This window comes from Rhododendron vialii, chromosome 8a (assembly GCF_030253575.1).
Source record: "Rhododendron vialii isolate Sample 1 chromosome 8a, ASM3025357v1".
Lineage (NCBI taxonomy): Eukaryota > Viridiplantae > Streptophyta > Magnoliopsida > Ericales > Ericaceae > Rhododendron > Rhododendron vialii.
Genome location: NC_080564.1, coordinates 22,778,828 through 22,803,801, shown reverse-complemented (window position 1 = coordinate 22,803,801; position 24,974 = coordinate 22,778,828). Strand labels below are relative to the sequence as shown.

At 37.9% G+C, this 24,974-nt stretch overlaps 1 protein-coding gene and 1 pseudogene across 1 annotated transcript; both read right to left on the bottom strand.

Annotated features, from left to right (window-relative positions):
* LOC131299137 (uncharacterized) overlaps window positions 1-13,506 on the bottom strand; it is a 37,190-nt pseudogene extending 23,684 nt beyond the window's left edge.
* A 3,567-nt stretch (window positions 13,507-17,073) lies between these two features.
* LOC131299138 (uncharacterized) lies at window positions 17,074-23,032 on the bottom strand. The gene is made up of 7 exons (XM_058324733.1): window positions 22,507-23,032; window positions 21,418-21,625; window positions 21,250-21,315; window positions 20,426-20,506; window positions 19,517-19,664; window positions 18,163-18,270; window positions 17,074-17,339 (listed from the first exon to the last, which is right to left on the bottom strand). Exons 2-7 carry the CDS (start codon window positions 21,449-21,451, stop codon window positions 17,306-17,308), a joined length of 471 nt encoding a protein of 156 aa, XP_058180716.1. The 5' UTR covers window positions 21,452-21,625; window positions 22,507-23,032; the 3' UTR covers window positions 17,074-17,305.
* Window positions 23,033-24,974: the final 1,942 nt, after the last annotated feature.

The window sequence follows — 24,974 nt, the reverse complement described above, 5'->3', positions numbered from 1 at the left end:
TTTAAAAGCCAAAGAAAATTCGTGTCCATAAACTCATGGTAAATCCATGCCACAACAAGAAAAGGAAATTAGTACACGTCAATGGATAACAAGAAATAGGAATTAATTTAAAAGAACTCGCACCCTCAAATCATATAGTCATAGTATACCAAAATATAGAGATAAAAAATGAAACAAATCCAAGGACAGAAACAAGAAGGAAACTGAAGTGGACAAAGTAGAAGATGGAATCTGAGTAATTAGAGCCTCTAACAAACCATCTAAAAGTGTCACTTAATATCACATGTATGAAATGAGTAAAGAAGAAGAACTGAGAAACATATTTTACAATTATTCCTAACTACTTTCGATAAAAACAAAAAACTGTACCTTCTGATTTTAATGCAGTAAAATAGTGCTCAAACTCCTCCACTGAGCTGAATCGAACTAAAACTTGACAAGAGGCAAAATGATTGACCCTTGAGCTGTTGCTTTCTAAATTCTTGTATGCCTTGTCTGATACCTATTATACTTTGACTTGTTTTCCCACGGGACTCTTCCACGGGCTCTGCATTTGAGAAAAACTAATATTAGGTTATAGATAGTATAGTTAAAAAGGTAAATTAAAGTCTCACAAATCAAATGTCAATACATCAGATGCATACTTTGAAATCTAGGCTTCCCCAAAATCTCAAACAGCGGACTTCATTTCAACAGACGTCCGGATTGGTCGGACTACTCTGATGAGACAAAGATTTCCAACCAAACTACATCATCATCATTCACGCAAGATCATTCCGAATGAGAATCCGAGCAAGAGATGTCTAATTCATTTGATTGTTTCGCTTCTAAATGAGGACAAACTTCCTCATTTGATCCCAGAGTATCATGGGTGTACCGACCAAAGGGTTAGTTCTTTTCCCTATGGAAGCATGCTTCTCTTGCTTGGATTCTATATAATCGCGAGAGATCCAAACAAGCCAAAATTGCTGCAATTCTATAAGATTGGACCTCTTTTAATTAACTGGAGGTTAAAACAAATTTGACCTCTTCGTTTGACAAAAGCCAAACTAATAGCACTATCTTGTCAATTCCCTCTAGTCATGGCTTCAAGAGAGGGGGACAAGAAATGATGTTTTCCCTCTATTTATACCCCTTACTAATAGTAGTCACAGACTCTCCCAAAGCCGCATTGGGAAACAAATATGATTAGGTTCCTTGTTATATTAGAACAGAGCCCTACAAAATACCGATAAATAAACTCATTTTCACTCTATTTCTCATGTAGGTATGAGAACAATTTTAGATGACATTCTAATTTTGACTTTCGTTGTAGTGAAAATTATTTTAGAAACTCAAACTTTTTCGTCAAGTTCTCCCCTTCCCATAAGTTTGACTAGAGGCTAGGGCACACGCGATGCGTGTGCAAGTCGGATTTTGAAATTGTGAAAATTCGATAAAAAAAATATCAAAATCCAACTTGCACACGCGATGCATGTACCCCAGCCTCTAGTTTATAGCGATGCACCTATAGAATGTTCCACTAAAAAAACATACGACTCAAATTAGAAATATTGTTACAAAAATTAGAAAAACTAAAACAAAATATAACATGTGCCACTTTTTTAATATAGAAAATGGTCAAATGAAGCATTACCTTCTGTATGTGGAAGGTAGATGATCCCTCTGAAGTACTCTCTCTCTCTCTCTCAAATTAAGTTTAAGCTCACTCTTCAAAAACATGGAAAACATCTCAAGGTGTTGACACTGATTATTAATTTCCGCAAACTAAGTTGTAACTCAAAAAAGGACATAGTAAATTAACTGGTACAAAGTGTGTGTGAGAGAGAGAGAGAGAGAGAGAGAGAGAGTAATTCTGTATGGAAGGGGAAAAACTGAAAGAGTGAATTGCATGAAAGAGGAATGGTAAAATTTTGTGTGCACACGTAATGCGTGTGCAAAATGAACTGTGCTACTGGTACAGCAAGAGCTGTACAGACAGCGTGTACAGCAGTCTTTTGGGCCCGTCTGGGGTCCAACAAAGATAATCGGAACCGCTCATTTTGTTCAAAATATTTTTTTTAAGGTCCCTGAAAAAAATCAGCTCCATCTGATATCGTGAAGGGCATTTATGAAATGTCCATATTTGCTAAATTGATAGCCTAAATTTTGAAGCGAAATTGGACGTTTCGTAAATGCCCTTAATGATGTCGGATGGAGCTGATTTTTTACGGATACCCCAAAAAGAATAGTTTGAATAAAATAAGCGGCTCCAATTATCTTCGTTGGACCCGAGACGGGCCCAAAAGCGCGCTGTACGAGCTGTCTGTACAGCACTTGCTGTACCAGTAGCATTTCTGGTGCAAAATTTTGTGTATTCTAAAATTGAAATGAGAAGAATATTGAAAATTACGAAATCAAATGGTAAAAATAAAAGTCATCGAGTAGAATTAATGAAACAAATTCATCAGAAAAAGGAAACATACCAGGTGAATTATTAATGGTTGCTGAATCATGGAAGGGAAACCCATTTTAGGACTGTAGGCACCCACTGAAAGTCTTTCTATTTCTCTCATGAACGATTTCTATCACAGCAAGCGGTTGAAAAATGGAACTGCCTGTAGGTTTAGTGGGGTTGAGGGTAGAAAAACTGCTCCGGTTGGTAATACATGTTTACCCTCCTACGGTTGGTAAATTGGAAATAGACTTTTGAACTTGCAAGGACTTTTATGGAAACCTAAAAATGTGAGCCAGCCTCAAAAAAAAGTCCTCACCAAAAGTTGCTCCCCCTTTATATATTAGAAATAGAAGTTACGTTTCCCCACACTTAGTGTGGTACAAATAGAAGCAGTGGCATGACCATGACCGAGGTTTTTGTTTCAAAGGTGTCATTCAATGAGTCATACAAAATTTCATTGTCTCGTATTCTAGTTTTACACCAAATCAACACATAAACATATAGAAGAGGCGAAGAAATCCCTACCTCGCAACAATGAGAAAAACCCAAGGGATTCAAACGAGCCCTAGCTCCAAAGGCGAAACCGAGCAAAATACACCTCTTCCGAGCTTGAACGAACACAACCCGAGGCTTAAAACATTTGAGGAGGTTGAATTGGTGGTGGATCTTGGTGATTTTGGGGCTTGGGAGTGAGAGAGAGAGAGACGTTGGAGAGAGGAAAGAGAGCCAAGAGATTGAGATGGGAGAAAAATGATCTCCTACACTCACATACCACTATATATACCCCTATATCTATAAATCACACACACACTACCTCAAGTTTCTATTCTTTCACTTCAATCCACAATTCAAATATTCACCACAAAATCCATATTCTCCTAATTAGCCATTTAATATACATTTCAATAATTAAAAATATACAGGTCTCTACAAGCGTTTTGTGACAGAAACAATTGTGTTTCTCCGATCTCGGTGTTGCCTAACGTAACAGATTTATTGGAGATATGTAAAATTATGTAAATATTTGAGGAAGTGGGTGTGACATCTCACTTTATCCCATTATGTCATGGTCGTGGTGTTTGTGGTTTTTGCGGTGTTACACAATATATAATCTTAACAAAAACAAAACAAACAAAAAAAACCCAATAAAAACAGGGAAAAACACAAAAGGATGGGAGAGAGAGAGAGAGAGAGAGTACTTTCTCCAAAAGAATCCAAGATTGGAAGCTTCTCTAAGTCTAGCAATGGCCTGTTGAAAATTTTGAGCCCTAAAATGTTTTGCAAGATTTAACTATCATAAAACAAAGAGAAAATATAAGGCATTAGAAAGCAATAAAATAGCACACAGAAAGCTTCAAGGGGAAACTGGTAAAGCTTTGCACTTAACCCTAACAATCACTAGCTTATCGTCCTCCGATGGATTCAAATGCACCGAAAACTCTCATCAACACATGCAAACTAATTCCATCTTTCCCTTTGCAATATGAGTTCCCCTGTTTGTTCTCCCACTATATGGTTCATAACATGAAGAAATTATTATTTATAAAAGATCAGGAAGGGGCCAAATAAATACCTTCACATGCAAAGCCAAATAAATACCTTCACATGCAAAGCACTGAACAAAACAGACGCAAAATGATATGGACACGTTGGAGGCGATGAAATTAAAAACCCCTAAATCAGAACCCAGAAATTTGACTTGACCATAATTTGTAAATTCTAACGCAAAATACACATAAAATAGCCATTGCCATATTCCCAAAATCTACTGTCCAAACAAAAACCATTCACGAATTTTTGATAAATCCCGACTATTGTCAAACAATAAGAACAAACCCTAATTTCCCAACCTTCGTGAAACAAAAAGTGTCCAGACAAAACACATCAAAATCCTAAAAGATTTCCAGGTTCCACATCACTAAAACGAACAAAACCTCATTAGGTCACCGAAATCAGGTAAACTCCTGTGGGGATTTGAAATTTTAGATCTAAAAATCCATGAAACCACATTTCACTTTTCACAAATGTATATATACTTAAGAGTACGCGATTATACCTTTCATAGCAGAGGAACAGGGCTCTGTCTCTCATTTTCAGTATCCCAGCAGCGAGCGCACCTGAGGTTTCGCGGGGACCACAGTAACGCAAACAACACAGCCTTGGAGCCGGCCGTCGCCAATGAGCGGGCAATTGTGGACGGCGTGTTTTATGCAGCAGTTCTCTGTCGCCACGGATGCTTCCATCGAAAGCAGAGGAGAGAGAAATAGAAGACCGTCACAGCAGCCAGCGTGTTCCTCACCCTTGTGACACCCAAAGTAGTTGCCCGGAGGAGAACGCCTGCATGAAAAAGAGAGAGATTCACGAGAACATCTGGTTTCCAAATGGAGAGAGAGAGAGAGAGAGAGAGAGAGAGAGAGAGAATGGACTGGTACGAAATGCAGAGGACACTGCTGGCAGACAGAGAAAAGACAAAACTACCCTCCCACGAAAAGGTAAAAAGAACCAAGATAAGAAAAAGGAATGTAAATTTTAATTCGCGTGAACAGTGCACCAAAACAGAGCAAAATGACAAGTATGCCCTCGTTCTGACCAGGTATATGCCGAGAATATTTCAATGGGAAGGACCCGACTGCAAAAATCAGCCAAAACTCGCAAATTTGATTTCAAGCATCAACATCTTCCATAGGCTCAAGGGGAGGATAATTATATCTTTGCTCTTGAAAGCAACAACAATAGAGTAAAATTAAAACCTGCAGGCAAGGGGTTTACAGGACTTCAATGATACACATCGAAATAGAAAAATTGACACCGCACAAAAATATAATGCTACATAAACAGATTCTTGAATAGAGAATGGATATACTTTTTGAGTTTTTTTTTTTTGTTGACACGCACAATAATATTATTCTGTTGGTGGGCAAGTGGAAAGCCACTTAATCTTTCATATATTAATACTAGGTGAGTCACGCGTGCTTGTGCATGTGATGTTTGTGCTTGTCATGTTACAGTAGGTTTTTATTTAGAGTGGAGTAATTTGTATGAGAGATAGAACTAAAAGGCCTGAAAGTTGATTACACAAGGGATGGAAATTATAGAGAGCAAAAGATTACAGAAGCTGAAAGTTTCAAAGTCAGTCTAGGCAGTTGCAGTTTAGAGTTCAGAGTAGAGTTTTTGCTGCAAATCATACAAGCCAACTGCCATAAAAATAGGACCAAGTGCTGAAATTAGTTTTGAGGTTCTTTTACTTGCATGTCTGGAAATATAGAATAATAAAAAGCATGGGTCGCAGCCTAGATAATATACCATCATCATAATATTATTTACACACAGGCATTATTTACACACACAGGTTGCCGAAATGTTTTGGCCCATCAAAATTGAGATAGCCTAAAAGTCTTCATGGTAAACTAAAACACATAGGTTGCCAAAATGTTTTGGCCCGTCAAAATTGAGATAGCCTAAAAGTCTTCATGGTAAACTAAAACAAAGAGAATGGATATCCTTTTTGAGTTTTTTAATCCGAACCCAGCAATATAACCAAATGAATAAAAAAATATTAAATTAAACTACGAAAATGAGTCAAATTGTTAGCTAGTGTCTCTCAAAACCAACAATTTCGGCAAAGGTAAAGATGAACCCAAAGCTTGGAAGAAGTAAAATGGAAGCTAGTTGCGGTTGTCAGCAAGAAAAGTTCAACCATCTACATACCCTACTCGTAACAATAAAAAGAAAGAAAAATAATACCTAAAGCAAATACAGTGACACACAGTCGAGAAAAGGGACAAATCAGCCAACCTGACCTTTTGAATAGGTGGATACCATCTTGGTCTTGTTGAAATGCTCATGATGGTCATTGATCGAGTCAATATTTTTCTCATCACGGAACCTCCCTCCTCCAGCTGAACGACTTGCGCTTCTGATCTTCTCCTTGAACTCCTTCACCATCTTTTCTATTTTGGCATCTGAAGTTTTCGGGGCCTGTCAAATAGGTGTAAACAATAAGTTTTACTCAAGTTTCTTTGTATCAAGCCCGAGCTGGCCCAAAAAACTTCCATAGTTAAGTGATCACCTATCCATATTGAAGGCTTGAAGCTTCTCTGTAGAATTCTGGATCAGCTTCTTTCATTCTATTCTACTCTTCGATGTCAATCTCGACATTCTTAGGGTTAGCTGTTTGTTGTGGGCTTTACTTGTTGGGCTCGTCCCATGTTATTTGGGTTTTAAGGCCTTTTGGGTGTTTGGGCTGCGTCCCATTTGTTGTAACTGTTATATTTGGGCTTTAAGGCCTTTAGGTGTTGGGGCTTTGTTCCCATTGGGTGTTGCCTTGGTTGGCCAACCAAGAGCTTGGGTCTTGGATTGGATTTTTTGTTCTCTCCTTGTCCTTTTAATCTTTGTAATATTTCAAAGGTTAATAAAATTTCTTTTTCCCGTTCAAAAAAAAACAAATATGAATGAACACTCAATCCAAAAATATTTGAACACCCGGCCCAAAAAACCAATCTAGAAACATGTTTACTGACGCTAAGGCCATCCACAGTGGCATAATCAAAAGCAAATTATTTTTAAAGTTAACAATATTGGAGTAAAATATGGCTCACAATGGTATAATCAAACTTAACAACATTCTTAGAAATAATCAAATTTTGGGCTTTGGATAACCAAAACTAGCAACCTTTTTCAATAATCAAAATTTGTGAATCTCACACCACATAAGTTAACTGGTTCTAAAATTTATATACACACGTGTTTCAAATGGTATTTTCTTCACCTGCTCTATATCTCATTTTCTTCAGCCACAAACTCTTTCTTTTTCTTTCCCTCCAAAAGTGAAGCTCATATCTTTCAATCATTTACAATTCAACTCATTGTCGCCGATTAAGGTATTTCACTTTTTTTTTCCGTTTTTATTTTATTCTTTTTCGTTCCTCTCCTTGTAGTTGAGTATATGAAGAACCTTGCATTCATTTACAAATTCAAGAACACATCTGTTTTTTTTTTTTTTTTTGAGTACATGATTTTTTTTCCAAATTCATAATATGAGGGAAGGAAGTCACCAATTTTTTCTCCAAAATTAAGGGAGAAAATCGATATATTTTTGCTAAAAAAAAAAACGTAATGGAGGGAAGTGATCAATGGTGGAAAACATTTGTCGCCGCATTAAGGTATTTCACTTTTTTTTTTCCGTTTTTATTTTATTCTTTTTTCGTTCTTCTCCCTGTGGTTGAGTACATAAATAACCTTACATTTTTTTACAAATTCAAGAACACTTTTTTTTTTTTTTGAGTACATGATTTTTTTTCCAAATTCATAATATTAGGGAAGGAAGTCACCAATTTTTTTCCCAAATTAAAGGAGAAAATCGATATATTTTTGCCAAAAAAAAGTGTAATGGAGGGAAGTGATCAATGGTGCAAACACAAGGGGAGAGAGAGTGAAATTGTAGTGTATCCCTTATTTTAGTTATGGACTAGAAGTGGCCATTGTGGACCTCAACATTGTTAAGCTTAGCAACCTCTTAAATGGATAATCAAAAGCTGATGTGTCAACTTTTGGTTATCCATTTTTGATTATGCCACTGTGGATGGCCTAAGAGCTCAGAATGAAATCAAAGAGTCAAAAACAGTTTGTATAGGTTAGTGACGACAAACTTGGACATGTTTCAGTTATGGAGATTCGAGTAAACTTGGCTAAAAACCAAGCCTAATTACTCTGGTGGAAAACTTCAACTGAGCCAATCATGTGAATCTCTACAAATAGGCTATTAGGGATTCTGAAAGGACATCAGCAATCTTATAATCACCTAAAACAAGAGAAGTCTTTCCATTTTAATCTTCAACTAACCACAAACAGCTAATATAACAAATTTCCACAATTTGTATCGTGGTGTAGTCCTCTTGCACCCCAAAATAAAGAAATTATTCACGCCTTGATTAAACCTGCGCCTCATATTTTCATTTTCTTCTTTGGAATGTAATTTCTCAGCTTTCCTTCGAAAAAATGAAGCTATAAATTCCTCCTCAGTCCTCACAAATGGCTAGAACTACTTATAACCTCAATGGTAATCTTTACTGGAGAGTTGAGACCTTTGTATACAACTATCATGAAAATGGCATTGCACTACGGTACATAATAAATTCTTCAAACCAGAGTTGAGCACTTTGGACCAAAAAGGCTTATTGACAGTCAGTGGTGGAGCCAGAATTTTCTTTCAGTGGCGCAAGTATCAGACACAACCTTAATCATTTTTTTAGGGGCAGCTGCCTTCACCGTTGATAATCAAGGGACTCATACCCTTTACTTTAGGCTTCTAAAGCCTATCATACTTAGGCATGCAATGGATATGGCACTACAAAGGCGATAAGAATATGACTGTAGAAATAATTACCATTTCCGTCAAAACAAGTCAATTTAATTTTGCATGCTATCTTATTAGTTCATCTGCCAGCATATTTAACCTACTTGGTATATTTTAAGCTACCCCTAGAAGTGGGAAAGCCAGCAAGATGCATATATGTATTTCCATACAAAGGCCACCAAGAGGTTCAAATCTCTCAGGAAATATAACATTAACCATAAAGAACGTACCTTCTCATGTCTGATAAGCTGAAGTTGTTGAACAAGCGCATCAATTTGTCTCTCATGAGGTTCCATGATGACAGGCCTACAAATTTCGAGAAGTGGACGCCTCCGACTGGGATATCCGTGGGCTTTGAGGCAAATGGCATAGCTACCTGCAACAGCTTAGGAATGACCAATGGGTTGAATTTCCACATCTTCCTCTCAATTAGCTGTCAAAAGGGGGAAAAGACAAGTAAAGAATAATTAAGAAGTTAAAAGTGCAAAGGAAGCACCAAAGAAAGAAAACTTAGGGTACCGCAATTTAGGTGCAACGAAAATATTAAGAACCTTCAGAGAGGGACCCAGGATTTTGATCTAGCGGTGGCATATATGTTCATTTAGAAGGTAGACTACTTTATTTTTTTTCTAAAATCTAGACATGGAGAGCCTGTGTATTTTGGCATTATCTAAATGAAATACCAGTACAGTAAAAGAGTTCAAAAATTGCAGGGGTTCATTGATTACCTTATAGAGTGAATCCTTGCTGAGTGGTACAGGGATATTCTTTTCCTCCTTAATTCAACCACCGTTTTCATTCCTCGCCATGTCTTGTCACAGGGTTGTAATGCTGTAGTCAACGGAATGTAAATTGAGGAACATCAACTTGAGTCCATGCACGCAAGAAAAACAATGTCGCTCATCAGAATTCTGTCCTCAAAGGTGCCCCTTGCAATTCCTTCTTTAGGATCTCCCTCCTTTTTGGGTTGGTTACCAATCTCTTCTTTTGCATCATGTTCAGAATAATGTTAACGGACGTTAATCATATCCTTCCAATTACTAAAACCATCCACAAGTCCATGAAAAGGAATCATTCACTTGACCTGTCATGTCTAGTCTTTCATCATCGTGATTAAACAAGGGAAAAATAGCCATTTACGTTTTGTAAATTATTTTTGCTGGAAAAAGAATTTGAAAGAAAATTGTTTTTCCTTTCGTTTTCCGATGTTTACTAGTCACTTGAAGAATAGTTATCAAATCCAAATAAACTGCTTTCGGTGGGCCCCCGAGGATGTTCCCTGCCTTAGGATTCATCCATCAAATAACTTTGCTATTCTAGAGAAAGGAACTTGAGCGGACATATTAGGTACTTTATTTTGACATGTTTCTAGGATGATCATGATATTAATCACCAAGGCGGCCCACATGTAACTAATGGTATAGAATGGAGAGTGTTGGACTCAAATGATTTCACTCTAAGAATGTTTTACTTAACTTTTACCCAACCAAACGGACAATTTTCTGGGAAATATATTTCCTTTGTACCAATATGGCAGGCATACCTTCTTCACCTGCCCTCGAATTCCACTAACAGTTCGGACACCTGCACCTTCAAATCTGGCTATTTAAAGATCTGACGTGAACATATCCTTGATAAGAGGAGTCTTCTTGAAGCTCTTGCACGGGTACCCAACTAACTTGATTCTTTTCACTATTCAAGTTGCATGGTTGTTCTCCAATACCGATGCAGTTGCTGTGATCCTAAATGCTGCCTACAAAAGTGCACCACAGCCAGATCCTATAACATTTAGAAAACTACAAGTGGAAAAAAACGCAGCAGTGGCTAACTTTTTAAGATCCTTTTCATGTGGTTAACAAGCAAACTGTATTCAATGAATGATAGCCCAAAGTCCAGTTATGGTCTCCAAAATCTGAGAGGAAGAAGCAACTAAAGCAAGATAGTTATGAAGGGAAAGATATACCATGGTTACGACGAAAAGAACAGACATAAAGGAAACAATCAAAAAGTTGGTTATAAAGGGCCAGAAAGCACTTGTGGAGATGCCCCAACAGGATTAGATAAAAAACTTTATCAGACAAATAAATTAATTATAGGGTTGGCGCCTGTTTTTCCAAAGCACTTATAAAGAGATGCCCCAACAGGATTCGATAAAAAACTTTATCAGACAAATTAATTAAAGAGGAACACCAAATTACAAGATCGTACAAGACACCTATAGTAAAAGAACCACAATTTCAAGCCCATGGAGCCTAAAAATCCCCATGTAAGCACCGTCAGGGTCAACAGAAAGCAACATATAAAAGGAAAAACAACTGGAAAGCTTTATTGGATCAACGACTATTCCACGAAATCCCACGAGTCTATGATCCCACCTTAAATGGCCAATGCAGCCTTCAAGATCAATTTCTATCATATCCCAACCAAAACTTGGATGGACCTTTTATAATGGTTGTAGCATTACCCAGAATCCAGCATATAGAGAAACACGTAACTGGGCAAGAAAAGTAACCAGAGGTGACTGTAATTTGACCTATGTCAGAATATACCTAGACCTACAGATCAACCAAACTGGATAAGGCAACCAAGATCACGCACCAACTTAGTCAAGCCTATCATCATAAATCGAACTTCAATAGAGATTGATGTACCGGATTCCAGCTACAATAACAAGAACAGACTGGGAACAAAATTGCGCTAAGAATGAACAACTACTGCAACCATGTGCACATAAAAAAACGAAGAATGGTAAAATGTAAATAATACCACGCGGGTCAGTATTCTCCATTACGCACATTCACCATTTGACTTTGCCTCATTGCTAACAAAAATCACCAATAGCCGAAAGAAAGCTAAGCTTACCCAACACTTTTCAGCAAAAATACTGAATGTACCACAAGCTGGCAAAGAAACTAAGCTACCTATAGGAATATTTGCTACAGTGAAAGAGAGGTGGGCATCGTGTCGTGTCGTGTCGTGTCATGTTCGTGTCGTGTCATCTTGTGTTCGTGTCAGAATTCTCTCAACCCTAACCGGACCTGTTTAACTTTTCGTGTTACTGTGTCGTGTCATATTTCTGTTTCGTGTCAGGAATAGCCGACCCTAACCCGCTAACTTCACGTCGGGTTCGTGTCAGGTTATCGTGTCCTTTCATAAATTCTTGTATCGTGTTGTGTTCGTGTCGTGTCATCTCGTGCTTGTGTCAAAATTCTCTCAACCCTAACCCTACCTGTTTAGCTTTTCATGTTATCGTGTCGTGTCATATTTGTGTTTCGTGTCAGAAATAGTTGACCCTAACCCGCTAACTTCGTGTCGTGTCGGAAATTCCCACCCCTAATCACGATGTTGCCAACGGGAGCAAGCGGAAAAACGAGAAGTAGGGAATTTGCTAGCTAGGTACAGCTCTGCAACAACCACTTGCCATGATTTACCTCTAATTCAACCTTCACGATGTGCTTCTTACCAGACCATATCTACCATGTACCTCTAGAGTTAGGATGAGTAAAGGAAATCAAGTAGGATAAATTAGGGAGACCCTTAGGTGCCAGACTATTTGCTTTCTACTTGAATGCAATTCAAATTGCTGTAGGGAATCACATAATGAATAAAGGATAAGAAACTGCATTCACATAGGAAAGGGGCACCGAAAAGATCGAGAAAACTTGACAATCAATAGTACCCACAAAATGCACACCATTTATAAAACACTAGTGAAAATGCAAGCAATGTCAAGTTAAGTAGTAGTGATAGTCAATAAAACATGTAATTATTGTAGTATTATTTTCTGTTGAAGCTTAAACTCTCGAGAATGAAAATTGTCTTCAGTCAGACTTGGTGAGAATCTAATAATGGTCACGATGATCTTTCTTCCTTCATTGTAAGGGAGATATTTTCTTTAATATGAGATAGAATAAGTAGAATTAAGACTTTTCATAGGACAATCCTTCATGTGATATAAAATGAGAAGACATTCCGTGGTGAGTATTATTTTACATATCACATTAGGAATCGTCCGAGGGATCGTCATGTTAGAGGTTCTTAATTCCCCATCCAATGATGGAAAAAAAAAGTGTAATAACTTCAATCATATTTATGGCACGCTCTTAACAATATAATTAAGTCTTGGCACCCTTAACTTTAGCGATATATTTACGGCTTAAATTCTTGGTCAACATCTTGACAATGGCCTGTGCATACCTTTCTATTTTGACATGAGAAAGGTACAGAAATTAGAGCGCATGAATAATGTCCTATGTTTAATATAGCATTACTAAAGTTTCAAACAATCTCTCTTTTGAGCATAGAGGATCTCATGTCATAAAGAAACCAGACATCTATCCAACAAGTCTTCCATCCATACTTGCGGGAACACAATATGAAAATGAGCATAGATCACATAGCTACAGCCTAAAGAAGTCCACCAGGACTCCCTATTTTAAGGATTATGCATCTTGCAACTGTTGTCCCTTTTAAACTTAATAAGAACCCTGATATCCTCAAAACATGTATTTCCAAAGAGAGCAAGATGTCTTAGCATTTGTTGGCTAAACCAACCCATTTATAGGAACACAAACAATCAATTTAAAACAAGTATCTTGAATATCAAGAATTACGGACTTCCGTTGAATACACCTGCCAGTTTATTGTCCACCTAGTGTTTCCAAAACCAGTTTCCATCATCATATGTCATTGACTCTCAGATTAAAATCAAGTCTTGAAAACCTCCAAATGCAAGCAAACAATTAGTCTCTTGATTGATCAAATCTACCAAAAACACATGGTTGTGTTGTATGTAAGGAACTATTGATATTCAACAATACTTGGATCCCGAGCAAGACGATGTGGTGAAATCAACATATGTGCATTTAGCATCCTCTCCTAACACAGGTGGAAGATTATCATGTAGTGAAAATTTTCAAATTCCTCTGTTGCGATAAACTATTAAATCGATTCTTATGCAGCACGAATACAAACACAACAGGAAACATGACTGTTCTCAAAGAATTTTTTTAAAATAACTTATTTAGGTTTGCAAGCCTACATCGTAACCACTAAATATTGAGGTTATGTCAAGCCCTGCTAGATTGGCTCTCACTTTTAAGTTTTAAGGGCTACCGGAAAAATTGTCAACCTTGCCGCCTACTTGCACGGCATTCTAACCACTCGAAGGATTTTTTTCTCTTCCATACTTTCTTCAAGATGGTGGCAAGCTTCTCTTTGAACGCAAAGAGAAGTTCATCTGCATTACGTATTCATTCCGAGAATCTATCGGACCGAGCAAGCACTTTTTTTTTTGAATGGCGGCCCGTGCAAGCACAATGCAAACAATATCATTAATATGAAGTCCTCGGTTTTACCATTGGCCAAATGGCTGGAATGCCAGGTACACTCCCCGGTTGCTCATATCTCAAATTCGTCTAACTCAACATTTTGAATGGTCTAGTTTAAATAGATCTATTGCAGTAGCCCCTACAAAACCAATCTCCCTTGTCAAAATGTTCAGGAGTGGTAGTTCTAATAATACATGTGCTTTGTGGTTTGAACTTGTTTCAAAGCTTAAAATCAACTGCAGGGCTTTAAAAAAGGTGTGCTTGAATTCTAACTCTATAAAATTCTTACCCGTATAGAAATGGTAGCCTTTGATATTGTTGTTTTCATAGTAGATTCCCACTAAAATCAGAAAGCTCGGTTCCAAATAACATAATTGTAGAAGTTATGCTTGCAAGAAAACAAAAACAGAATCAATTACATGAAGACGGGTTTATGAAATAAGTGTATCGTTGCAAGCAAGAAAAAGGATTGTGTGTACTTGTATGCATCAAATATAACATATAACACAAATACAATAACGTAACAAAATATACACGTTCTACTGCCAACATTCCAAGAATCTAGCCAAATAGGTCTAGGTTAACATGCAAACACTACAAATGACTCATGCCAACAGATCAAATTAAAAAACAGAAAAAGAATGATCTTAACATCCTAGTGTGGCCTTAATGTATCCGAAAAGTGTCTCAAATGTGACCTAGAGTGTCCACAATGTATCCGACTTAACAAATAAAACACAAAAATTGGACACATATTTAGGCGTGTCTCACAAGTGTGCCAAAGAGTGCCCCGTGTTGCGTATGTGGTGTCCAACACATCTCATATTTCAATACTTTAGACCATTGGACGTTTCTGTGGTTCTGAAACAGCCACTAAAGCTAACTTTCATTCATCACATTGTTATGTGAAAAAGTTGTTGATAGAGCATTAATCACCATTTTCACAAAAATTCGGTGGCTCTAGATTTTGGTTATTTCCATATGTTATCTACCAGAGAACCAAATTTAGGCAATCATTTGGATAGATAAATTCACTGTCTGTGAACTAATGTATACCATAGGATAAAATTGAGTACATCAATATTCATCAAGGTACAAAAATCAACAGATACATAGGAAATTCTGTTTGAAAGGAAACAAGACACGGCCAAATAGAAAGGAGAAATACATACTCCAGCATCCTTGTCTTTTCACGTCACTCGTACTAAAATGCATCTTCAAACCTTTTACATGCCTTGATATGAGTTTTTTTTCACACGTGCTTTTAACGTCCCTAATATAGACCTGTCCATGATTGAAGCCAATGCCCAATTCATTTCTACCAATGCATAGATCCAATCTTAACTTAAAAGACTGGGGTATGCCGCCTTTTTGTTCACATGCAAGCTCATAAACTCATGTTCATAAGGTGACAAGAGACAAGTTAACAATTTAAGCATCATGCCGAATTTCCAAAAAGAACTATACACGCTTGGTGCAAAAGAAACCCATGTTGCACAAGGAAAAAGTAGAAGGTGGCCCAATGGACATAACTACTAAATCCGAAAGCCTTCAATCTAGTATCCATTTACTTACTTCTTAGCTACTATCCAAATATAAGCTTTTTATCTCTAGTGACCTTGCATCCTTAAGGGCTATTATACCAATGTTTTGAATGCAAGAACCTGATTCACCAACCTTATCAACGTGCAGGGCCCACCCACAATTCGTAAAGGATAAATAAAATTGGAATGTAAGGACTTTTGGGTGGGGGGGGGGGACTCTAATCAGTGGTAGATAGCACAAAATACTATTACTATTTCCTCCCTTTTCTGTTGGAGGTGGGAGTTAGGAAGAAGACATACATTTGGCCATAAGTTGTCAAAATTGCTACTCCTTGGATATGTCGGACATGCGTAAATAATTGTCAACACCAACAAAAGGATTTGTAACAATAATTAAGGAAATGAATCTCAAAAGAGAGAATTAGAATAGAGAAACAAAATCAACATGGTCAATGTGAAAATCAACTATAACATGGCAAAGATGAACAATTACATTTTGTTGTCCGAAGAAACTTCTATGAGCCGGAAGGTGCTCAGGCTATGTGTGTGTGTGTGTGTGTGTGAGAGAGAGGGAGAGAGAATAGAGTACGTTGGCACCATCGATGTCCATGGCGGCAACCACATCGATTTCCAATCGGCAGCAAACTTTACGAACCTACCAATTGCGCCTCTATTTCTCAATCGGCAAGAACATCGAGAAATGAGAATCTATTTCCGAAATATATCGCACTCGCAAAAGGAGAGGTGGAGGGAAAGAAACAGGCGCCAGAGGAGAGAATATGATGCCTCAAAAAACAGAACGGGTTCAGAAATTTCAAAACCATTCATCAAATGACTTGAGTGCAATAACTGTTTGGCATGACCAACTCAGTTATGATCTAAACTTAGCATTAGATTAACATATTTAAGGAATGCTTACCATTTGAGATCGAGAGAACTCCGGCAGGAAGGGATTCTGAAGAACGGTGGGCAACAGCAAATGAAGAACGGTGCTGATAGATTTGTGGGCACTGGTGTTAGAGATGGTGGGCACTGGAGGTGTACAACGTCGCAACACTTGTGGATTTGATGGGCACTGGAGTCATCCGTAGAAGTGGCTCAAGACACGCCAGTGGATTTGATGTCCGTTGGTGTGATAGCAGAGTGTAGGGAGAGTTCAATTCCTTAATTCCAATGGAAGCAATTCGTCAAACAGTTTGAGTGCAGTAAAGAGTTGTTGTGACATAATTCATCATAATCTAAAACAGCATTTTATCGGCATTTAGAGACTGCTTAACAGTGTGAAAAGGCAGAAGCTGCGGGAGGAAGAGATTCTGGAAGATGGGCAATAGTGGACGAAGGAATTTCGATCCATCGTCGCAAGGGGGTAGTCGATAGAAGTGATTCTGGGGGGGGGGGGTTGTGGAGGTTCAGAGACATATTCACTGATTTGGTGTGGAGGCGCGGGAGTGATGCGGTGCATCGTTGCAGGTTGGAGCCGTTGTATTGTGTTTGAGAATAGGTGTAGGACAGGGCTGGTATTAGTTGCAAGTGGTTGGGATATTTGTGGAAAGCAAAAAGGAGAAAATATCTTCGTACATTTTAAAAGTAGTAGTATAGATAGTGGGAGGTTGTACACCTACTATAATCCTCCCGAAATTTAGTTCTCTTGTAACTGCACATAAACCAAATACCTGAAAAGCCAACACAAAATAAAGCTTTACTTTGTGAACAAGAAACATAACATTAGGAGAGGAAAATGATAGAAGTACGGAACAACATAAATACCCCCCCCCCCCCCCCCCCCCCCGCAAAACAACCTTATCCCCTATTTTATCCATCATCCAAACCAAGTACTATTTAATCCCCTTCTCTAATACCTCATCCAAACCAATTACTTTTTAATCCCCCCGTCACATCAATGTGGGTCCACCCTTCTTACATAATACCCCCTACTATCTTATCCCCCCTCATAACTAATACCCCCAATCCTTATCCCGCATCCAAACGGGCCCATGATGTATCTCTTTCTACATGCCAATAATGATCTCCAAAACTTATCTGGAAACAGGACACTAATATAGTAAAAACCGACACTTCAGTATTATGTTATAAAAATAAAAACCATAACATAATATACTACTACGGGCAAGTTCAAGACGTGCCCGTTGCTTTTTATGGCTGGTATTGTTGTTGCCAAATGGATATGCAATAATTTAAATCAATGTACATATAAGTTCAGAAGTTAGAAGTTACATACTATAAGCCCAAGCGAGGAAGAAGAAGGAACACCAACGCTTAAAAACAAAATTATTGAAATTAGTCAATGTTCCCCCAGTAGTCTTAGCATGGGGAAAAAAATAGCAGGAGCCTTTGAGTCCTTCGGCTATAACCAATAGTCTAAGTCCTACTTGTTCTCTTCCGTACAAACACAAGCCCCAAAGCTAGAGCACAACTGCAATTTGTTACTCCTATAAGATATGAAAAACCAAAGTAACCCTGTTGTTGAAAGATTACCTTAGAATGCTTGTTTGGATTTCCTCCCAAGGAAAGTTAACACATTTATGATTCCAGCAGAGCTCCTTAAACATAGATTTGTTCCTAAAACACAGGTCACACACAAACCTGCACACACATAACACCAGCTTTTTCAGAATTTCAACAATGAAACATAATTTGGCCGTTGTACCATACAACACCAGCTATCGCGAAAACAACATCCATAAAACATAATCCAAGTTAGAGAAACATGCTAGGCTTCAACATGCAAACGAAGACATATACAGGGATTTCTTCTTTTCTTCCATCATATCCTTTTCCAAGCGCACAACATGTGAAAGCAATCAACGGCAATGATTCCAATTACGGCTAAAAACTTCAGAATACCACAAGTAGCTAAATCTCCACGCCTGGAAAGAATCTACAACCACTCTTATCTAATTCCTGAATAAATACCCATAATTCCACATTTTATCGAAAAGAAAAGCTGCAAACTTCATCAATTGAAACAACAAAGCATAGCAATGATCAGATCATTGCCAGATCAAGGCCTAGTTCTTTTCATAACTTTGTTCAGAGCTTCATATTTATGTATCAAGGAAAAAGCCTAAATACACATAACATGGGTCCAATCAATCATACGAATGCATCAAATGCTTTAGAATGAGCAATAAAAGCTATGAAAACACCAAGGCCCTCAAACTATATACAAAGTACGTATCTGTGCTGCTGTGCACTCTCATGTGTATCCTTCGCACTTTGAATTACAAATACTTCCATTCTACCATCAATCTATCATCTGGAGTAATGATCATCATAGATATCACTTCCATATCAATGCTCAATAGATGAGTTACATAACCCATGTTACAAAACAAGGTGCTTGCGATGTGGCCCTAAACTTGTATGAAAATAAAGGAGCTTTCTCCCTCAGTGCGCAAACAGCTCCTACAAGGAACTTATTGCACACTTGGGAATTGAAAAAAACTATGCAAAACTTCTTCTAAGATGCTACCATTTCTATGCTTTCTAGATTCTGCTTCTGATTTTAAAAATTAGGATTAACCTGTCTAAAATCTTGACAAAACCACAAGGAATCTTCGCTGAACACGATCCAATATCTATGAATTACTCAAAATATCAAAGAATTAATAAATATGAGATATGGCGAGTACCTGACCAATCATCTTACGCTTAAAAAAAGAGAACAAAAGGGACTTAAAATCTTAAATAAACCGCCAATAAGCGTTATTGCCCTTAACAGTAAAAATAAAATGCAACTTTAAATCAGACTTAATTTCAACCAACTTTAAGGTGGAATAAGTTTAAGTCAAATACAAACCATCCATAAAATATTTTTCACTGCACCTACTTGGGTAAATCAGGATCATCAAAATCATCTCCACCATCTCCTTCATGCTTAACCACTTGAAGCCTCTCATTCTGCCTTGTCTTTCCACGCACCTGTACCATACCCATATACTGCCTTGTTTTCTTAGGATCCATCAGTCGGGGTGGCACTGTAAAATCAACACCATCAACTACATATTTACCAATCAACACCGTCAAATACATATTTACCAATCAACACCATCAAATACATATTTACCCAAAAAAACACACCATCAAATACATTTAACCGCCTAAATCATAAGATGATTTTCATTAACAAGAACTACCTACAATCTGAGCAAAACAAGAGAAGCTGATAGGCTTTTTCAGCTTCTTTTAGTCTACGAAAAGAAGCTGACAGGCTTTTTAAGCCTCAGGGAGAAGTTTTGGACATGCAATTGCAATGGATACGAAACAGCAAGCAAAAACAAATAAAAAATTGAATTCCACTTCGCACAATATCCATCTGTATCGTTTCAGCTGTGAGAAAACATACCTACAGGTGGGCAAGGGTAAGAGAGAGGCACGCATAGTTAATGGTCACAGAGAGAGAGAGGCAAGTGTCATTTCATCTGCTGAAATGACACTTGCAAAAGCGAAATACTTAATAAACACCACAGTTGATACAATACAAAAACACATTCAGTGTGTGAATATTGATTCCAATTTCAAGCTGGTTAATTCACACAGGCTATGACTAATTATATTTCAATTCTAGAGCCAAGGAGAAATTGAGGAAGAACAAATTTGAAGCAAACTTTAAAAGGAAACCAATATATAATCTTAACAAAAATAAAACAAAAAAAAAATAAAAAGTTAAAAACAGGGAAAAACCAAAAGGATGGGAGAGAGAGAGAGAGAGAGAGAGAGGGAGGGAGAGAGAGAGTACTTTCTCCAGAAGAATCCAAGATTGGAAGCTTCTCTAAGTCTAGCAATGGCCGCTTCAATGGCTTGTTGTAAATTTTGAGCCCTAAAACGTTTTGCAACAATCAACTAACATAAAATAAAGAGAAAATAGAAAGCAATCAAATAGCTCAAAGAAAGCTTCAAGGGGAAACTGGTAAGCTTTGCGCTTAACCCTAACAATCACTGGCTTGTCGTCCTCCAATGGATTCGAACGCACCGAAAACTCTCATCAACACATGCAAAACTAATTTCATCTTTCCCTTTGCAATATCAGTTCCCCTGTTTGTTCTTCCACTATATGGTTCATAACATGAAGAAATTATTATTTATAAAAGATCAGGAACACGGGCCAAATAAATACTTTCACATGCAAAGCACTGAACAAAACAGACTCAAAATGATATGGACACACTAGAGGCGAAATTAGAAACCCTAAACCATGACTAAGACTATGAAAATGGGTTCCTATCTTAATCTACATGAACATGAATTCCCATTAAATTAACTCCAACTGGTCAACACCTCATAAAAAGCAACACATTAAAATCACTCAAAATTTCTTAAAAAAATATAAATACGAACCACCACATTACATTACATGCAAAAAGAAAAAAATACACAAAGTCAACATTTTGGCCAATAAGTTTTCTACCACAAGTCACAAACCCTAGTAACCTACTAAAATAAGTCCCTTCTTCCCGGAGCAAAACAGGTGAAACCAAATAAACCCTAATGAGCCGCCAATAACCCAAGTAACCAACTAGAATGAAGAGGCAGAAGAGAAGACAATAATACCGTCTTCCTCACCTTCGTTGTCGCTGACGACGTCACCGTTGACCGGTTCTCTCTCGTCCTCTTCAGCATCAAGTTCATCTGCACGAAACGAGCGAAGAGAAAAAAATTGAGCACCACAGATTTCGTAGCTAATGTTTCAAAAATCCACTTTTTTTTGTGGAGTAAGAGTGGGGTTTTTACCTTCGTCGCCTGAGATTTGGATGTTTCTGGCCATTTTCTAGAGATAATATTAGGGCACGAAGAACCCTAGGATTTGTGGGCAGGTGTGATTCGAGCGAAAACCCTAAGAGATCACAGATGCTTCTGAATGAGAAGAATCTGTAATGTCACGATTTATAGAGAGGGGGTGGGGGGGTGTTGTGAACATGTACAGTGCTTTTCGTCCCTGCTACAAAGACCAATAAACAGCAACACATTAAAATCACTCAAATTTACAAATACACACACACGCAGTGTTCTAAATGGCGGCCGCTGAGGCCGCCTAGGCGCTTGGAGGTGCCCTGCCGCCACGCCAATACCCCTTGGCGTTTGATTTGGCGCCCAGGGAGGTTTGGCGGTGTTTGGCGGCCGCCTAGGTAGCCATGGCGGTCTTGGCGGCCTTGGCGGGGCTTGGCAGCGTCATCGGCGTCTTTGGAGGCCTTTGGCGGCCTAAAATGTATAGTATTAAACTAATGAAGATCAAGTTTTGGAAGGGTATGGAGGAGAAGAGTTAAAGGAAGGAGATGAACTTTGAACTTGGCATTAGCGATATCCGATCTCGTTTATTTCTACTTATTGTCTTATTCAACTTATTTGCGAGTTGCTACTACTTAATTTCATTTGGGTTTGTACATTAAACTTTGCATTATGGTTATGTAGAACTTTGAACTTACATTATGGATACATAGAATATAGTTTGATTGGATAATGGTTTGTTCAAAAAAAAAAAAAGCCAAATTGCTTGGCGCCGCCTAGGCGGCTTGGCGCTTGGAGGTGGGTCTCCGCCCTACTAGCGCCAAGCGCCATTTAGAACATTGCACACACGAACCACCACATTAAGTTTTCCACCACAAGTCACGAACCCTATTAACCTACTAAAATAAGTCCCTTCTTCCCGGAGCAAAAAAGGTGGAACCAAGTAAGCCCTAATAAGCAGTCAGAAACCCTAGCCCTAATGAGCCGTCAGAAATTCTAGTAACCAACTAGAATGAAGAGAGGGCACAAACAAGAGTATACAGTGGGAAAAACCAAAAAAAAAAAAGAAAAAAGCAGAAGAGAAGGCCATAATACCGTCTTCCTCATCTTCGTCATCGTTGACGGCATCACCATCGACGGGTTCTATCTCGTTCTCTGCAGCATCGAGTTCATCTGCACAAAACGAGCGAACAGAAAAAGAAAAAAAGAAAAAAAAGGGAGCGCCACAAATTTCGGGCGAATGTTTCGGAAATCCTTATTTTCGTGGAGTGAGAGTGGGGTTTTTACCTTCGTCGTCTGAGATTCGGATGTTTCCGGCCATTTTCTGGAGAGAAAATTACGGCACAAAGAACCCTAGGATTTGTGAGCAGATGTGTGATTCGAGCGGAAACCTAAAAGAGCACATACCTAAAAGAGCACATATGCTTCTGAACGAGAAGAATTTGTGATGTCGATTCAGAGAGAGAGAGGTATTTGAATCGAAGAGAGAGAGGGGTTTGTTTGAAGGAATTGGTGGTTTAGGTGTATTCCCCCTGCTCTCTCACCATGTATAAACAGCAAATTACGTCCAACGGTCGTCTTTAATTCCCATCAAGGATTACACGGGGGCCTCTCCTGCCCTTTTCCCATGTGCCGTATGGTATGATGCTCTCTCCCTCTCTCTTTTAGTATTAAATTTACAATTAATAATGGTAATTTTTGTCTAAATTTACAAGAAAGTATTAAATTAACAATAAAAGTTAGTGAAATTCACTAATTCACACAAGATGACAATAACCACCACTAGTTAATTTCATTAACTTCGAGCTTGTGAATTTTATTAGTTTTATCTCGTGAATTTCACTGGATTTCAAAACAAAACCTTCCACTTGGTGATTAACTTTGAGCTCGTGGATTTATGAGTTTAAAGCTTGTGAAATTTATTGAGTTTCAAAACACAATAAAACAATTTTTTTTAGAAATTTACTACATTCGAGCTCATGAATTTCACGAGTGTGTAGCTCGTGATTTTTCAAGCTTCGAGGTCATGATTTTTACTAGCTCATGTATTATTTTCAGAAGCACAGACCTCGTGAACTTCACGAGCTCAGACCTCATGAATTTCACCAACTCAGTAGCTGGTTGAGAATAACATAAGCACCACGAATCTCGTGAAATTCACGAGCTTAGACCTTGTGAATTTCATGAGCTACACGCTCGTGATTTTTACTAGATTCGAGCTCATAAATTTCATGAGCTACATGCTTGTGATTTTTACAAACTTCGAGGTCATGATTTTTACTAGCTCATGCATTATTTTCAGAAGCACAGACCTCCTTAATTTCACGAGCTCAAGCCTTGTGAATTTCACCAGCTTAGTAGCTGGTTAAGAATAACATAAGCACCACGAATCTCGTTAAATTCACGAGCTTAGACCTCGTAAATTTCACGAGCTAAACATTCATGATTTTTACAAACTTCGAGGTCATGATTTTTACTAGCTCGTGTATTATTTTCAAAAAATATTATTTTCAAAAGCTAACATAAGCACCACGATTCTCATGAAATTCACGAGCTTAGACTTGTGAATTTTATTCAATTTTCAAAATTGATTTTTAGCAACTCATGCATTATTTTCAGAAGCTTGGAGCTCATGAATTTCACGAGCTTTGACCTCATGAATTTCACCAACTCTGTAGCTGTTTGAGAACAACATAATTAAGCACCCCAAATCTCGAAGATTCACGAGCTTAGACCTTATGAATTTTAGTAGATTTTCAAAAGAGTAACTGTTTGAGAACATAAGTACCACAATACTAGATTCATTCATGCAATGGAGCTTGGAGCTCATGAATTTCACGAGCTCAGGCCTCATGAATTTTATCAACTAACTTATTTATAAAAAAATTCAACAAAAACCAAAAACAATGCTCTCCGAAAGTCAGTGAATCTTCGACAAGGACGCCGACTTATTTATAAAAAAATTCAACAAAAACAATGCTCGCCGAAAGTCAGTGAATCTTCGACGCCGGCATTGAAGCTGCACGAGAAGCTTTCGATGGCGGTGGCATATGGCACACGGAGGGAGTTCGAAGGGGTTTTGGCCTCTGCATCATCGACGGTGAAGGCAGAGGAGATGAAGAAAGATGATTGATAATAGTGTACAGGAGGAGGGTGGGTTGTGTTTGTATGTTATGGTTGTGTGTAGTAATAATATTAAGGGTATTTTTGTCAAATTAAATGAGTACCTTTTTGTTTGAATATTTCTTATTTAAAAACGGATTGTATGCAATAGATTTGCAGTTGTATTTAGAAACTCTCATCTTGTCTCATGAAACTTTCCTATTTTTCAACTCTCAATACAACAATTGTGAAATATTTGAAAGATGAAAAGAAAAACTCCCCGAAAGAGTGTATTGAACCATTTTGCTCTCAGATCTCTCAAAGTAATAATATGAAAGTGAAGTGTGGGAGAAGACGAATGTTGCTCTGTATTATTTACTGTGTGTATTTTCTTAGTTGTGTTTGGTGCCTCGTCATTTTCCTCAGATGTACCTCTTCTTTTTATAGCAAGGATTTGAACT